At 39.2% G+C, this 18,729-nt stretch overlaps 1 protein-coding gene across 2 annotated transcripts in view; it reads left to right on the top strand.

The window, feature by feature from the left end:
* RUNDC3B (RUN domain containing 3B) overlaps positions 1-18,729 on the top strand; it is a 160,736-nt gene that overhangs the window by 121,860 nt on the left and 20,147 nt on the right. For both annotated transcript variants that reach the window (XM_054016713.1, XM_054016712.1), the window contains 2 exons: positions 4,993-5,139; positions 15,329-15,450. In XM_054016713.1, the coding sequence (XP_053872688.1) occupies positions 4,993-5,139; positions 15,329-15,450 (269 nt within the window). The remainder of the gene's footprint in view (positions 1-4,992; positions 5,140-15,328; positions 15,451-18,729) is intronic.

Genomic DNA, 18,729 nt, shown 5'->3' with positions numbered 1-18,729 from the left:
CTAGTTCTTAAATAAACAACTTAAGGTTTGAAAGTCTGAACTATGTAGAAGAGTTGCTATGAATCGTTGTTTAACAATGGCCATTAGTATCAGCATTGAGTACCTGGCAATTTCACTGACAGAGCAGATGTCTCTGCAGTTGCAGCAGATGCTTAGCAACAGTTGGGAGTATGTTAGCACTGATGAAAAAATGCATCCTCAGTATTTCTACTATAATAAGTAGTGATCCATTAATAAGACAGAAAATATAATTGTTGTTTTAAAGCAGGGAGAGAGTGCTTTAAAATGGTATATGGAACGGAGATGTACTGTAAGGTTAGGGCAGTGGTTCTCAACTTATTTATCATTGTGGGCCGCAGGGGCCGGGTGGCAGGGCAGAGGCAGCCACGCACAGCTGCCCCAGAACCCGGAGCTCATGGAGCTGGCTGCGAGCCCTGGATTCCTGAACCCACAGGGCTGGCCAGGAGTTCCGGACCCCGCTGTGCGGGGCATCCCAGGCCCCACCCCGCCGCACCAAGCAGCTGGGAACCCAGATCCAGCCATGCGAGCTGGCTGGCCTTTAGCCAGACCCAGCTGTGTGCTAATTGGGCTGCTGGTTGAGAACCACTGGCTTAGGGTTTTTTTATACATCTGGCCTGAGTCGTATTTTTTTTTAATCATGTACTTTATTATTGCATGATTTTCTCTGATCTTTCTCACTCCCTGTTCTCTCTAAAAAGTTACTAAATGCAATGGCATTTTGAATCAATGCAAATTTTTAATTTGTTTTGATGAATGTATGAGTTGTTTGACAAAAGATATTGTTTTAAAAATCTAGCGCCAATAATGGATAGATGAAACTTTAATCCTCAAATAAATCACGTGTGAAAGGTTATCTGAAAAATATGTAAATTCTATTTTTGCTTATGTATCTTTTACACACACTTTTGTTTGTTCTCTCACACATGCACTATGGGAAGTGAATGCCATGAAATGTGGTGAGGGGATTTTAGCACATCTGGACATTTGATATCTTAAATAAACTTCTGCAAAATGTATTCCATCCCCATGATTACTAATGTTCCTTTTCTTTGTCAAGACCTAGACCATATCCTGGTGCATATGCTGCACTTAACATCCATTAGCGCTGAATTATCAGTTCTGTGAGATACAGGAAATTTCCCTCTCTTCCTCTTCAATATTCAGTGGTTCTACAACATTTTCTATATTTTAAATGGCACAAGCTATAAAAATATTATATAATCTGATAGAACCATCATATTTGTTGGGATGAGGGATGGCGCTCAGGTCAGAGAGAAACACTGGGAATGGGGAAAAGGCAATAATCATACTACTGAATATCAGAACCCCATGCTCAAAGGTTTTCGAGTGGTGGTTGAGATGTCATTCACGGAGTACATGCTCATACCTTGCAAGTAGTAGGAAGCTAGATGCTGTGGCATGGACTATGTTTCAGACGTGCAAAATGTATGCTAACGTTTTGGGTTTTCTCTTTCTTTTGAGGGGGGTGTCGAGGTTGGGCCATCTACCACCTAACGCCAAAATATATTTGTTTTTTATTTTTATCATTCTCATCCTTCTTTTTATATATATATATATATATATATATAACTACTGCCACATGATGCTGCTTCTGGAGATAAGGCCCTTTGATCAGAACTTTTCTTTGTAAAGGTATGAACTGAACGCTAATCTGGGGCACTTTGCTAGTTGATCCAACTAGATGGGAATTGTGCTCTCACATCATCAATGTTCAGGACCAGGGAGAAATGCATGTACACTGTAGCATTATGCACTGTGACCCAGTTCAAGCCCTTTATTCAGTTAAGTGATTCTGATGTAGTTTGAAAGAAAAATCATGAAAATAATTTCTACCTTGTGATGTCTGAAGTAATTTTTCTTTGGTTATATAACACATGAGAAACTACGTGTCCTTTGTAAACCAGCTGTAAATAAAGATCTTCTATTATTTTTGAAAACCATCAAAGTTCTATTTTGTCTGTCTTGTTGTTTTATACTGTACTTTACAATTACAATTATTAATACAAACTTTCTGATGGGAGGAGCATGTAACCCTACTGCTATGATTGGTTTTACTTCTGATTTCTTCTTTTGAAGGTCTTGAATTAAAGCTTCTGTAATCTATTATAGTTTTGTCAACATATTTGGCTAAATGCCAACTTAATGTTACTACATTTTGTTTGCAGATAAAGCTGTATACTTGTCATCTAGGACATGATATTCTTGGAAGGGTACCTGGGTTTGTGCTATATAAAACATGGTGATGCATTACTACTTTTTGACTTGTGTCCTGTACCAAGCTTAAAGCTCAAGACAGTAGGATTTGGAACAAAATAAAACAGGAAACTTCTGCTTATTCAACTACCCTCTAAAAACATGTAGTTTATGTATTGAACAATGAGAATGTGGTTATACTGTGTAAAGCTTTAAAACACACAACTGAAATATCCAATGTACTTTACAATACTACAAATAAAAGTAGGTGTAATTATTACTATTCCCTTTTAACGGCAAATTCCTAATTTTATTACATGCCTTTACCTAGACTTGACGCTTAATGAGATCTCTTCAGAGTTGTTTTAGTTATATTAGTTTGCTGAGACTTGAAGGTTGGTTTTCAAAGAAGTAAAGAAACAATTTAAAAATGGAAGTATCTTGGAAGACATTTTATGGTTGGACTTAGAGGCACTAATAAATTAGCAACACTGTTGTAATTTCCTTGCATAATAACAAAATTCAAAGGGAAAATGTCTTCCTCTACTAACTATATGGTAGCTCAAAATATATTAATTTTACTATTAGATTTGCAAAGAATACTTCAAGAGAAATTTATTTTCAGCTGATTTCACAATTGCTATTTATGGCTAATATCTGAAAACATGAATCTAAGCAATGTGGATACGACTATGTATTTTCTCCAGCAATGATCAGTAATAACTTGTTTCAGTTACAGTACTTGTAAATAAAACAACAATTAAAAATGTGACGCTAAATATAAAGGAAAACAAGCCAACTGTTTCAAAAAGGAAAGCATGTTCAGTGAGAGGAAAATCTACCTCTACGTACTACTGTAGGCACATGTCTATTCTTGAGCATTGGGGAGTGGCAACGTGGAATCCTGTCAACAGTATCTGTAGATTTTTACTTTCTTGATTTTCCTTTGGGGAGATACCACGTTTGGTTAGGCAGAGTTTCAAAATTCATTTTTCTAAATTCTTATAAACTCATTTCTTTCTCTGTGGAATAATGTTTTGGGCATCCTGATAGGGTGAAGACTTGGGGAAAACACCTTGAGTAACAGAAACCTAGGTTACACACTAGTAACTGGAATTCTACTTTTGTCATCTCCACATAGATCGACATTTTGTCCTTCTTGCTATCCAGCTACCTATTTCTCCAGTGAGCTAACACTGGCACTGAGAGCTGTATGGTGGTAGCACATAGTTATAGGGCAGTTTAACGCTCCACATACAAAATTGCCTGGGCTCATATACATGACATTTTAAATTTCAACAGATTTGGGTTATCTGGGTGGTGTTCACTACAAACTCCAGAAAGGAAGGGGATATGTGAAGGAGATGATGCAATAGAAGAATTCATAGTATTGGAAATAACCAAATTGTGACTGTATCGTCCAGCTATGTGAAATTCCCCATTTTTGCCTTGTGAATTCTTCATGGTGGGAAAAAGGCTCCTCAAAATTTTCCCCATTGTGGAACTTCATCATTTTTTCTGTTACAAAAATGGCAACATTTTATGCATAACTTTCCTGCCTCATAATGATGGGGGAAGACCACACCAAAAGAGAGAGAAAAATCTGGAGATGACAGTAACCTGCCCTTCTACTTTACCCTTTTGGAGGCCTCTGATTCCTTATATCGTATTGGGGAGCCTCTACAGGATTCTGGTCTAAATGTTTTGATTGTCTGGAAGATAAAACTGCATTGCAAAAACAAAACACCTATGTAAAGAAAAATCCCAATACATTACTTGCTAATGCACATAAATACAAATGTAGTTTAACTCATGAGAGAGTATCATCAAACTATTGGTAATGCAGTTCAGTATTTCAGACAAAGCACTGGCTGTCAGGAGGATCTTGTGTTCCAATTATTGAAGGTCTGACTGTGTGCAACGCTGACTTCTCACAACAGATGTGAGAAATATGGTGTGAAGCCTGGATAAATTAACAGATGACACTATCTTTTTATTAACCTTCTGCTTTGCTCTCCTGTAAGAGTTGGTTGCTGTTTCCATTATCCTGTTTGGAAAAAAGGTGGTCTTGTACTTAAGACAAAGCCTGGTAATCTAAAGACCTGGGTCTTGCTCCTGCCTCTGTTAAAGACTTCCTGTGTGATTTAACACCTTGGTGTCTCCATTTCCTCATCCGTAAAATGAGAACTGTTGTCTACTCCACAGGAGTGAAGTGAGGCTAAACTAATTCAGGCTTGTAGAATGCTCAGTAGCACTTTCTATACGAGTGGCTTAGATGTGCAAATTATTACTAGTAATTATATAAGGTATTTTCAACTAGTCTTTGTTAGTACTTCTGGACTGACCTATGGTATGCACACTGTCATCCTATAACTAAATTTGCCTAAACAGTTCTGTTCCAGAAAAAAGGTTTTCTGATTAGATTCTTTATTTTGTGCAAAAAACACCTTTAAGAAATCATATTTTTATATGCAAATATTATTTATGCAACTGATCCTCTATCTAGTCTGCAGGATAATAGAATAATAGAATAAAGTGTAATTTCAGCTTTTTGTTTTTCTGTTCCTACACACTGATTTCTCTTAGGAAAAGAGAACTTATGAAAATTACCTTTTATTAGTTGTATCAGAATAGTGTTCAAGCAGATGTTATTTAAGAGGAAACGTCATCCTGGATAGGATTCTTTGTTATATGCTTCCTTACTGTGACTTGAAACATTACATTTAATGGAATAAGATTCACTGTCTTTGTTAACAGAACTGTGCTAAAGAATAATGATCTGAGATCAAGACAAGAGTTAACTACCCACCTCACCAATCAATGGCCTTCCCTGGGAGCTCTGGATGTCAATGCTGTTGCCTTGGATACTCTACTCTATAGAAAGCACAGTCAACAATGGGATGAGTAAGTTTAATATTTTTTGTTCACTCTTATTGGGGGGGACAGTACTCAGAATCATACTAATATCTCCTCAGTTTCCCTGACACATCATCTGTTAATGTACCCCCTAATACTAACCGTGTCCTTAGGGCCTGGCTACCTGCGCATGATGTAGAAAAGTGTAGGGGTTAGGATGCAGTTTAAATATTTAGCACTTTGGAACTCAGACACTATGTACAATTGTACCACATGTGCAGTTGTGGTACCAAATGAGGATCTGCACATTGAATAAAAACATGAAAAGGATATTCACAGAGCAATTTTAGAATTTCATGTCAGAACTGACATACAGCAAGTTGGTGTTATTAATGAAAATCTATTTGGGGTTATGAACTAGGATATAATACTGCAAATTGATGTTTGATATAGTTTTTAAACAATCACTTAATTCAGTTTGCTTAACTTTGGGTGACTGATATGGCACAATAAAACAAGAATAATGAAGTATGAGCATTCAAATATTTTTTTAATGTGGCATATTCCAGAAAGTGCAAATTATTGCAATCAAATCAAGATGCAAAAACATCAGCATAAACTCCATTATCCGCTTACACACAGCAGAAATCTTTAATACATCATTACAATTATCTTTATCTATGATAATTTACAGGACATATTGTCTCAAGTCAGCAAAGCACTTGATCACATGCTTAATTTTAAGTATGTGTCTGTTCCATTGAAGTGAGTGATACTGAATGGGACACGTGCCCACTGAAAGTTATGCATATGCTTAAGTGATTTGCTGAATTGTGGCCACAAATTGTATGACATTGCTGTATTATTTCCTATTCTAGAATGAGCCACTTCATTGCAGGTTATCTGAAATTTTAGGGAGCAAATTCTTAAATGAATACTTCAAAATTTGATCTGTATTACAGTACTTTACATATCAGGTGCAAAGTGCATACAACTATTTCATTTAAAACAAATACTTCAGTATATTTTCTAAAATGAAAATAGTGCCAGCAGACCAGTATTTGAGCAGCCCTACAGTAAATGAATCATTTTGCAATGGGAGAATTAAGTTCTCAATTCTAAGCTTTCAAGGATAGTGAAGAAATTAGTATTCAAAATTATCAGTTTGTTCTATTGATCTGAGGTTTTTATTAATTGCATCTTCATGTTGCCGTTTGATCTTCAATTGCTATAGATTAGGGGTCATTCAATCAACTAGAAATTTCAACCACGAAGGTAACATTATTGCTCTTAAATTGTAAATAGAAATCCAATTAGAATTTGATACCATCATGCATAACAAAACTGGTAAATATGAAAAGCTGTGCTGCCAAGACAAATTCTAATAAAGTTTAATAGTAATAGAATCTCATGATGGCTATGAATGCCACGTCACATGAGATTTCTTTAGTTTTTATGTTGTATTGAATTTGAAAAGTCATTTTAGAAAATGAGTAAGAAACAAAAATCCTCTTGCTGCTTTTCTCATTTCCCTTTTTTTTATATTATGTTGCTACACCTCATTGTCTCCATAAGTACAGTTGCTCTAGCTCTTTCTCCCTTTTACAAATTCTTTCCAAGAAAATTGGTTTAAACAACATCTGTGGGTGGATTATAAATCTGCTTCACACTTGAATGTTTTTCCTATTTGCTTTTTATTAAATATAATATAAACATAATGAAATATACATAAACTTCTTGTAATATATTTTAATCATTTGCTACATGTTCAACATTTAATTAGTTCTGCCTTGAGTGCACGAGACTGGACTCTCGAGATCCCTTCCAGTCCTATGATTGTATGACTAGTGCTCTATTTAGCCAAAGGTTTTTTTTCTTCAGATTTATTCAGCTTCCAGTTAACATTCATTGGTTTAAAATTACATGTTTGGCTTTAAAACGATTTTGTTTGATAGTAAAAAAATTAACTCTGCAATTCAGATCTGCCCCAAACCTACAGATATAGGAGCATTCCCACAGCATATGGATTAAGTTAGCACCTGCTGACTCACAGCACCGACATATGATTTTCTGATGTATTAATCATAAATGGAGGTTCAAGGAGCAGTTCAGAACACTAGCTAAAATTTGTTTCTATTTGTTAGCAGATGATAATTGGCCTAGTTCTTCCTCCCATTTCTTTCTTAGAAACTCCATGTTTAATTCAAATTTGCTGACCAGTTGTGCATATAGTGTTGCCTTTGATCTTGGAATCTGGGTAATATTTGGAGAAATGAAAGCAGTTCAGGTGGGTCAGGGTAGTTAAAGCATTAGGGTCAAACAGATAGGATATAGCATGTTTAAGATGGATATGTTTCTACTCCTTCTTAGGGTACATCTACACTACAGGGGGGAGTCGATTTAAGATACGCAAATTCAGCTACGTGAATAGCGTAGCTGAATTCGACGTATCGCAGCTGACTTACCCCGCTGTGAGGACGGCAGCAAAATCAACTTCTGTGGCTTTCTGTCGGCGGCGCTTCCTCCCACCTCCGCTGGTGGAGTAAGAGCGCCGATTCGGGGATCGATTGTCGCGTCCCGACGGGACGCGATAAATCGATTCCCCGAGAGGTCGATTTCTACCCGCCGATTCAGGCGGGTAGTGTAGACCTAGCCTTAGTCTCTAGATTGAATATTTCTTTTAATATTGTAAAAGGGAGGAAAGCATCATTTTCAATCAGTTGACTGATGGTCAAAATCCCTTTCCTAATCCAGTCTGGCCAAATGATGGGTTGCCTGCTATACAAAATTTTGAGTTGTCCCAGATAGAGACCTTGGTATGTAGAAAAGGATGATTTTTAAATTTAGTAAACATAGTACACCAAGTATTTCTGGCTGCCATAATAGTCAGTAATTGTTCTTTAGGGAATCACTAGTAATCCAAGTGCAGTGCATGGAAAAGGGGTAAAAAAAAGCAACCAATTCTGCTCCCAGCTGGAGCCAGTCCAGGGCCCTACAGCACAAGGGAATGAGCCACTGTGCTGCTTGGCTAAGAATTATTGTCTGATGGTGAACTTTAAAGTTGGGAAATCTAAACCCACCTGTTTTGATAGGGAGCGGTAATCTTTTTAAGGAGATTTTGGATTTGTTACCAGCAACCCACAAAAAGGACCTGAACATGTTGTTGATTTTGGTGGTAAAATAAAAGGGAGAGAGATGGAGGGAGGGAATTCAGAATGAAAAGGACCCTGGAAAGAGCATTCATTTTTTTTATTTGTTCCCCAAAGGGAGATTGGTAGTGCCTGCCATCTATTTAAATCATTTGCTAACTGCATGATTAATGGGGCTAGGTTAACCTTGACTGTTTTTAATTTCCTTGGGAAACAGGATGCCAAGATACCTGAGGTTTGTCTGTGGCCATCTAATGTGGGGCGGAATAATAAGTAAAACCCTTCAGTGTAGGGTTCTGCAACCGCCATGCATATTTTAATCCCAATTTGTCCACGTAGTCTCTTATAATGTTTCCAGAATGCGATTGTGTATGCTGGGGCCAACCTGACTTGTCTTAAAAAAAAAGGGCCAACACATTATTAAAATCTCCTGCTATGATGACTGAGCCTAATGGGATATTAATTAATTTGGGGGGAAAATTAAAAACTTGGGTTATCTTTATTGGGTCTATATATATTTGAGTAGATATGGAGAGTCAAAGATATTACCCTTCACTAGCAAAAATCTACCTTCTTCAATTTTATTTACATCTAGAATGTGTCAATTGAGTCTTTTGTGAAAAAATATTGCTCCAATTTTGGCTGAGGAGGAGAAATTGTTAAACACCTCTTTCCCTATCCATTACCTTCTAAATTTCTCTGCCTCCAGGTCATTATGGTGGGTTTCCTGTAGGAAGAGGGTAAGGCAGACCAGGAAATGTAAAAGACAGGTATAATGTTAGAAGCAGGTAGAAAAACTGAGAAAAAGAAATGACCAAAAATCACTTAAAATACATAACTCCTATCCAAATGGAAATAGAACCTAAGTCAAAGAGGCTTACAAGGGGATGACCTCATCACTCACTTCCCCCCATTTCCCCAAAACACCCAGTTGGGGGTATAGCTGGATTCCCTTTAGCTTTATTAAGAAGAAATAATCTCATAACAAGGGAGGGCATGGTTTCTTCACTATTCATAACAACATAAAAAAAAAAAGGTGTGGGGGGACGGGGGCGGAGGCGGAGCCAGTGTCTAAACTTAAGAACAAAGCTATAATAGATGTACAAGAAAGTTATGCAAATTGTTTAAATAACTTTATTCTATCATAATTGGATCACTTGCAGATAAGGGTTTATTAGAAGAACAGCTCTTCCTAAATTTTGTCACCTAGAGCCTTGTCCATGCCAGATTATAGTCTGAATGATATTGCCCAGTAGCCATATCAGTAATATAAATCAACACAACACCTATTAAAACTCATTTAACAAAAATAAAAACTAAAAATAAAACCCTGGACTAATACTATTGAAAAAACAACTGACAGATTCATACTAACACATTTTGAGTAATTTGGTGAATCATAACCAGCGATATAAAAATTATTCTTGGATAGGATTTTAGGAGATCAGATTTCTTCACATTTGGGGAATTGAAAAGATTCATCATTAAACTGAAATCTTCATTACATTGTTTAGATGTGGTGTGTCTTGTAAGTGTATGTTTAAGGCAAATGGATGAATATTTTCAGATTTACTGTAAACCCAGAATCTAGGAAATTAGATGGGGGAAATTAAGTAAAATCATCAATGGAGAAGGGAAGAATTAAAAAAAATACGGGGATTGGTTGGAAAAGGTACTGGGAGAGAATGCCTCAGACAGAACAAAATCATACTACTTTGTTGAACCTTGCCAATCCACTGATGTGAAGAGTCCTAGGTCAAATGAAGCAATTTGCTTGGAGTTAGGAACTCAAAAGTGGGTGTGCTCCCAGTGCTCTCCTGGATTCATGAGGGAGTACTGATATTGTAACACTCCTACCTGCTTAGCACCAGCAGCCAGAACCCATAGCTGCTTCTTGAGTCTGGATGGATGTTCAGGAGGGTCAAAATTCGAGCAGAATTGGGATCCTTCTCCCCACCCACTCGCTCCCCTGCAAGCACCCTCCATTTAACATTGCTATAAGAAATGTGCCAGGCTTAGTCTGGGATGCTGTCACTGCTAAAGGAGGAATTTTAGGGGGAAAGATCTTAGAGAGTGATATCCATAGGCTCCAGAGCAGTATACTTACCTTTTAAAATAGGTATGATTATATATGTAATTATATCCATGGCTGAACCTATCTTTGAGTATTTTGCTAAACCTGTTACAGAATCATAGAAGTGTAGGGCTGGAATGGACTTGGCCTCACTGAGGCATGACCAGGTATACCTAGAGTACACCTAATAGGTATTTGTCTAACCAATTCTTAAAGACCTCCAATGATAGTGATTGCATAACCTGCCTTGATAACTTTGTAGTTAGCAAATTTTTCCTGATATCTAACCTAAATTTCCCTTGCTGTAGATTAAGCCCATTACTTCTTGTCATACCTTCAGTGAACATGGAGAACAGTTGGTTGCTGTCCTCTTTGTAAAAGCCCCTAACTCATTGGAAGACTGTTATCTAGTCTGCCAAGTTTTCCCCTCCCTCCCTCCCCCCCAAGACTAAAGATGCCCATTTTCTTTAACGTTTCCACATAGGTCAGATTTTCTAAACCTTTTATCGTTATCGTATTTGTTCTTCTTGGGACTCTGTCCAATTTATCCACATCTGTCTTAAAGTATGACACCCAAACTTGTCCACGGTACACCAGCTGAGGCTATTATTTATCATCCTATTATCCTCTAGGTGCTTACAGATTGATTGTTTAATTTGGTCCAGTATTTTTCCAGGTATTGAAGGTATGACTAGTCCAGGCCTGCACAACATGCGGCCCGCGTGGGCCCACTGTGCGGCCCGCGGGCAAGTGTTGGGGGGCGGTTTCCGGGTTTACCCCCTGCCCGGGGGGGCCCAACCTCACAGCCCCGCGCGCAGCGCTCTGACTGCCATGACAGTCAGAAGCGCGGCTGCCGGGTTTGCCCCCTGCTGGGACACGGGGGCCCGACCTCCCCCACCCCTGGGCAGGGGGCGAACCAGGCAGCCGCGCTTCTGACTGTCAGGGCGGTCAGAGCGCGGCGCGCGGGGCTGAGGTCGCCTTCCCACCCTGACAGGCATTTGTCCAACCTGCTCTTAAAAATCCCCAATGATGGAGATTCCACAACCTCCCTAAGCAATTTATTCCAGTGCTTAACCACTCTGACAGGAAGTTTTTCCTTGTGTCCATCCTAAACCACCCTTGCTGCAATTTAAGCCCATTGCTTCTTGTCCTATCCTCAGAGGTTAAGAACAATTTTTCTCCCTCCTCTTGTAACAGCCTTTTATATACTTGAACACTGTAATCATGTCCTCTGTCTTCTCTTCTCCAGACTAAACAAACCCAATTTTTTCAATCTTCCCTCATAGGTCATGTTTTCTAGACATTTAATCATTTTTGTAGTTCTTCTCTGAACTGGACCTCAATACTCCAGTTGAGGCCTAATCAGTGCGGAGTAGAGCAGAAGAATTACTTCCCGTGTCTTGCTTACAGTACTCCTGCTAACACATTCCAGCATGAGGTTTGCTTTTTTTGCAACAGTGTTACACTGTTGACTCATGTTTAGCTTGTGATCCACTATGACCCCCAGATCCCTTTCCGCAGTACTCCTTCCTAGGCAGTCATTTCCCATTTTGTACGTGTGCAACTGATTGTTCCTTCCTAAGTGGAGTACTTTGCATTTGTCCATATTGAATTTCATCCTATTTACTTCAGACCATTTCTCCAGTTTGTCCATATCATTTTGAATTTTAATCCTATCCTCCAAAGCACTTGCAACCCCTCCCAGCTTGGTATCATCTGCAAACTTTATAAGTGTACTCTCTATTCCATTATCTAAATCATTGATGAAGATATTGAACCGAACCGGACTCAAAACCGATCCCTGCGGAACCCCACTCATTATGCCCTTCCAGCATGACTGTGAACCACAGATAACCACTCTCTGGGAACAATTTTCCAACCAGTTATGCACCGACATTATATTAGTTCCATCCAGGTTGTATTTCCCTAGTTTGTTTCTGAGATGGTCATGTGAGACAGTATCAAAAGCCTTACTAAGTCAAGATATACCACATCTACCGCTTCTCCCGATCCACAAGGCTTGTTTCCCTGTCAAAGAAAGCTATCAGGTTGTTCTTGCCAAATCCACACTGACTGTTACTTATCAGCTTATTATCTTCCAGGTGTTTGCAAATGGATTGCTTAATTATTTGCTTCATTATCTTTCCGGGTACAGAAGTTAAGCTGACTGGTCTGTTTTATTCCCAGGGTTGTCCTTATTTCCCTTTTTATAGATAAGCACTATATTTGCCCTTTTCCAGTCTTCTGCAATGTCTCCCATCTTCCATTACTTTTCAAAGATAATTGCTAATGGCTCAGATATCTCCTCAGTCAGCTCCTTCAGTATTCTAGGATGCATTTTATCAGGCCCTGGTGATTTGAAGACATCTAACTTGTCTAAGTAATTTTTTACTTGTTTTTTCCCTATTTTAGACTCTGATCCTACCTCATTTTTCACTGGCATTCACTATGTTAGATGTCCAATCGCCACCAACCTTCTTGGTGAAAACTGAAACAAAAAAGTCATTAAGCACCTCTGCCATTTCCACATTTTCTGTTACTGTCTTTTCCCCCCTCATTGAGTAATAGACCTACTCTGGTTCTACATAGGTTCTATGTTTGTCCTTCTCTGGGACTAACCCGTCATCCTTGAGATCTCAAAGATAATCACATTAGATTCCAAGATTGCTTCAGCTAATTCCTTATGTATTCTAGGGGGAATTTCATCAGGCCCTGCTGGCTTGAATACATCTAATTTATCTATATATTTTTTTAACCTGCTATTTTGGCTTGCGTTCCTTCCCCCTTATTGTTAATATTAATTGTGCTAAGTATCTGGTCATAGTTAACCTTTTTAGTGAAAAATGAAGCAAAATAGGTATTATACCCCTCAGCCTTCTTCGTGGTGTTTCTTATTAGCACTTCTTCCCCACTAAGTAGTGGACCTCCATTTTCCTTTGTCCTTCTCTTGCTCCTAATGTAGTTGTAGAACCTCTTCTTACTACCTTGTGTCCCTTGTTAAGTGTAATTAGTTTTATGTCTTAGCCTTTCTTATGTTATCCTTACATGCTTCCACTATTCTTTTATACTCCTCTTTAGCAATTTGTCTGTATTTTCACTTTTTGTAGCATTCCTTTTTGATTTTCAGGTCTTTAAAGAGCTCTTGATGCAGCCATATTGGCCTATTACTATTCTTTCCTTCATATTGGAATAGTTTTCTGCTGTGTCTTTAATATTGGCTCTCTGAGAAACTGCCAGCTCTCTTGAGCTCCTTTTTCCCTTAGGCTTTCTTCTCATGGGTCCCTACCTACCAGTTCTCTGAGTTTGTTAAAGTCTGCTTTTTTTGAAGCCCATTGTGCTTATTCTGCTGCTCTCCTTCCTTTCCTTAGAATTATGAAATCTATCACTTCATGATCACTTTCAACAGATTGCCTCCCACCTTCAGATTCACGACCTATTCCTCCCTGTTAGTCAGAATCAAGTCTAAGATGCCTGCCCCAGTTATTTCCTCCCTCTGAAACAAGAAATTGTCCCCAACACATTTTGGAACTTAATGGATATTTTGTTTTTTGCTATATTACTTATCCAAAATACAAAATCCTGGTAGTAATGGGGGACTTTAAGTACCCAAATATCTGTTGGATATTTCTGTTCATTTTAGAAATATTTCATCCACCTTCTCTTCCTGCCTTGGTGGTCTATATTAGACTGATACCATTACGTCACCCCTTCCCCTCCTTTTATCTTTATCCACAGACTTTCAGCTGGTTGGCCTCTCAACTCCTTCTGGGCCTCAAACCAAGTGACTACATTCTTGATGTACAGTGCAACATCTCCTCCCTTTTTTTCCTTGCCTGTCTTTACTGAACAAGCTGTACCCCTCTATACCAGTATTCCAGTCATGAAATTTATCCCATCCAGTCTGTGATGCCAATTAAGTAATAATTTAGCTTATACTAATACTTCTTCGAGTAGCATCCTTGTGGGTGCTCCACGTTCAGCGCACATGCACTCTTGTGCCTTTGATTGGAGATTTTTGGTAGCAGTGCCATTCGGCCTGCATGCATGTCCTACACATCCTCGTGTCCCGTACTGAGGCTACATAGATCTGTGCAGGTGAACCACCCTCAGTTCCTTCTCAACCACCTTTGGACTGAGATAGAGTCTGGCACATGTCTGTTTGCTGCATACTTATTTGCATCTTTTATTAGTGTTTAGCTGTATAGTTCCAGCGGGTTTAGTAACTTATAGTTGGAATGTTTGTTCCCTTTTTTTTTTTCTTTTCTTCTTGGCAGGTGAATGCATCCATTCCTCTCAGAAGGAAACACATTTGCAAATTTTATTAGCTTCACATTGGCAGTGAAATAGAGAGTTTAAATTTCTCACCCATTTTGGTCATTTGTACTATTATGAACCTTATTCAGAGTAAGAAAATGGAAATTTTTGTAGCTCTAAAAAGGTGGTGTTTAGCTCTAGAAATGTCCTAACCAGGGTTAACTTTCCTGTGAGAAATTAAATGGATGCAACAGAAGAACACGAAGTTTGTGTACGTAAACTGTAAGGGTATGGTCACATTGGATTAATTTTGCATTTGGCTTTTCCTATGTACTAAAGAGCTACTTATAATATACTTTCATATAATTCAGTTCATCTTCAGATGCCTTTGCTAATATTGTTCATTTAATCAAGGGGGGGGGGGGGGGAAGTACATTGTGTCATATTTGATAACCCTAACAGAGTTAGTTGTTCGTAATGAATTTTCATTCTTCTAAGCTTCAATCTTTTGTAGTGAAAATTCTAACTTTTTCCATTTACTACAGTATTTCTTCTTTATTTTTCTTTCTAGTGGATTCACCAAATTCATCTTTTCAGTAGTTCACGGTAGAAAAACTGAAATAGAGACAATATTGAAGGAAAGCAAGATTAGCTGGTCACTGTTTTTTTTAAAAAGACCGTGATTAAACACACTAAAATTTCAATAGAATGTCATTTAACTTTTCTTTGAAAGTTAGGAAAAATGATATCTGTTTTACAGGAAAAGTTTTCAAAGTCTGGACCAACTCTCAGCAGAAGTTAGTCTTTCTCAGACATCTCTGGATCCAGGTAATTCACAAGATGGAGATGGAAAGGAAGATGGATTAAATTTACTAAGTGAAGGTAAAATACTGCCTGAAAGTTCCACTTTGTTCAGGTCCTTGTTAATACTTTTTAATAAATACTTTCAAGTACTCTTCAATTTCAGCAATCAAGGCATCTTGCTTTTCTTCTGGAGAGTAAACTTTCAACCTGATAGGTGCAAGGAAATAAAATGTACCTTTTCAAAGTTAGTGTGTGACTCGACTGATTTTTCCCAAGCACCTTATTGAAAATATGTTTGCATGTATCAAGTCCCAATGATATGAGTAGTACATTATTTTGTGCTGTGTTTAAGGCAAGGCTTTATATTGACTTCAAATATGATTTTACGTTTCCCCCTTCACCATGTGGGATCTGGTGTCATTTTTCTGTTATAATTAACCTAAGGTTCCATTAGTCCCTAAAGTTCCAGGCATTGGGGTTTGCAGCTCCCTTACAATGTCGTTCTCCCACTGTTCTTACTTTCAGTCTTTCCTACTGTCCAGTCTCATGCCATCTGGCATTCAGATGCTGCTTTTGTCTGCAATGCTGCAGGCTGCCATATGCTTTCCATTAAAATTAAGGGATAGGAAAATAAGGTAGGCAACAGACAAAATCAGTGGCTAGCACTACACATCTGTATCTTCAGTTTTCGTTCAAGTACCCTCTTGAATAAGTGTGAATAAGCAGGAAGGTGCAACAAGACATTTAAGAATCTAAATGTTTAATATGAGTTACTATAAAGAATTCCTCCTACTCCCTCAAACTTTAGTCACATGCAGCCTGGGAAATACAAAATCTCCCCCCCCCCTTTTTTAAACATATCTTTAATGGCTACGATAAAGTTATTTTTTCCCAGTTAAAAAACTGTCGTCATGACCAGTGCCTTTAAAATCTAAATCTGTTTCAAGACCCATTGCATACACTAGTTCACTTAGAGTAATTGCTAGTTCAATGTTACACCCTGTGTTTGGTCTCTCTGTGATAGCAGTGTGGTTTCTTTTATTTTTGCCACATTTGACACCATTTTACTTCTTCAAGTACTAGCTCATGTCCTTTCCACTGCAGGTGTGTGCATGCCTCATGCACAGCTGTGAGAGAATTTTTTTCCTGAGCGGGATCTGTTGGGCTCACCCAACCCCCCTCTGTTGCCACGCACCACTGCATGTTAGTATTCAAGGTCAAAGCTGCCCCGACCCCCCTCATTTACTTCTTACCGCCAGTGGTGGTTGTTGGAGTGATTGCAGACTTGTTGTAACAAGTACTTCCCTCACTTCTTTGTGTACATATCCTATTATTGTTAGTTAATTAGTTGTAATGGTAGTTTGTTTAGCTAGATTTTAGTGCTAGGTTTTCGTTTTAGTCTCTTGACCACTTTTTATCTTTTGGTACCAAAACAATTCCCTGCTCACTGAGCTTTAAGTTTTGCCAGACTTGTGCTAAACCTGTGTTGGTCAGTGACCCACACCCGGCCAGGTTATAGTGTTTGGGAGAATCCCACATTAGTGACAAATGTGACATTTGTAAGGGATTCAAGCCCCGCTCAAAGAAAGATAGGCTCAAGTGCTTATTTATGGAGGCAGAGTTTTGCCCTCCATAAGAATCATCTTACAGGAAAAGTGTCCTAAGTACATCAGCAGAACACTCCACCAGAGATGTCTGTGGCACCTCAGTCCCATTTGCCGGTACTGAAGAAAATGCTTATGCCTTCCTCAGGCTTAGTACCTCAATTGAGTGGGTTATTACCAAAGCCAAGTAGAGGCAAAGACTCTGCGAAATGTTTGGGGGGGAAGACTCTCCCTGGGGCACTCATTGCCCAGGAAGAGGGAATTGCTGCCTCCAGAACCTGTGCCAGGTTGAGGCTATCCCTGAAAGAACTTTGCGGAGCCATCAGACAGTGCCGATCACTACCACCCCAGAGGTGTACGCAGCTGCAAGGGACCCACATAGGTTCTTGGTACTGGTATCACCGGTACTACAAGAAGGACTACAGCCCGTATTGACACCTGCAGCTTCTACTTCACTGTGTCAAGAAACTGCAGAACTATTACTGTCCAAGCTTCCTCAAAAGCCAGTGCAGTAGAGAGGCAAGCCTGTGGTGATATCCCCAGTATCACCATCTCTGGGCTTCGACTACCACTGGTTCTACCTCTCTGTTGCTAGAAGTGTCAGATTCTTCTTTGGTCTTGAAGATGAGGTTGTCTGTATGACATCCAAGATAAGAAACATACCCTCCATCAGAGGCTTTGGGACCACAGGCCATGCAGCAACTCAACACTGAAATCCTTCTGAGGGACAGTGGCCTGGGCAAGGATGGGGCCTTGGCCCATATCAGTGGCTCTTTTGGACACTATGGCATGTCTCCCCTCCAGCTAGGACCTTCCCTCAACCATCTCACTCTGTGTCCTTGAGAGCTCTTCGGGGGCATTGGCACTGAGGCATTGGCATCATACACCAGTACTCAGTGCTAAGATGGGTACCAGTCTTCTGGTAGAAGCTTCTCCTCTGCAAGACATAAATCACCATAGAGCCAGCTCTTCATCCTCTTCCTCATCATCAGATGAGACTATTGAGCTGACAAATGATTTACCACCACAAGAGGACCACACATGGAGGAGGAGAGAAGTAATGAAGAAGCCATTGTCCTTTATTTTATATCCTCCTCCTTCTCCCCTCCCCGCCAACCCCGTTCGGGTGTAGACAAAGCAGTCTCCTGTGTATGTGAGATCCATCATAGTCTCTCAGATTAATTGTAAATTTCTTGCTTGCACCTTCTGTATACATGATGTTTGGGATGACCTGCCAGGCCTTTGTTGACAATCCTTTGTTATTTCTGAGGAGCTAGTCTGTGGGCGTTTCCCAGACTTACAATATGTTTCAGTAACAAACATATAGTAGAATCTCATAACTCCATATACAATGTTGATACACACATTTTAACAGGACAATAACATTCAGCAGACTGACACCTCATAAGGCATACTTTGTACAAGATTTGTCATAATTTTGTAAAAGTGGTGATCATAATAGTGTAGACTGTCACATCCTCCTCCTTGCCTCCCACAGCAAGAGCTGAGAGGTGGTTACTATATCCCCTCTAAGGGATATGACCATTTCTATTCTCATTCTCCCCCAGGTTCCCTTGTGCTGACAGCTGCCAATGAGTGGAAGAGACTGGGAGAACAAGCATCAATACTAAAAGGGAAAGATTCCAAGAGACTGGATCTGTTTGGTCAGAAACTTTATTCCACAGGAAGCCTGCAACTCAGGATTGCAAACCAATAGGCACTCCTGAGTCACTGTGACTTTACTCTCTGGAAA

This window comes from Malaclemys terrapin, chromosome 2, assembly GCF_027887155.1.
Source record: "Malaclemys terrapin pileata isolate rMalTer1 chromosome 2, rMalTer1.hap1, whole genome shotgun sequence".
Lineage (NCBI taxonomy): Eukaryota > Metazoa > Chordata > Testudines > Emydidae > Malaclemys > Malaclemys terrapin.
This window is presented reverse-complemented; position numbering and strand designations above follow the sequence as displayed.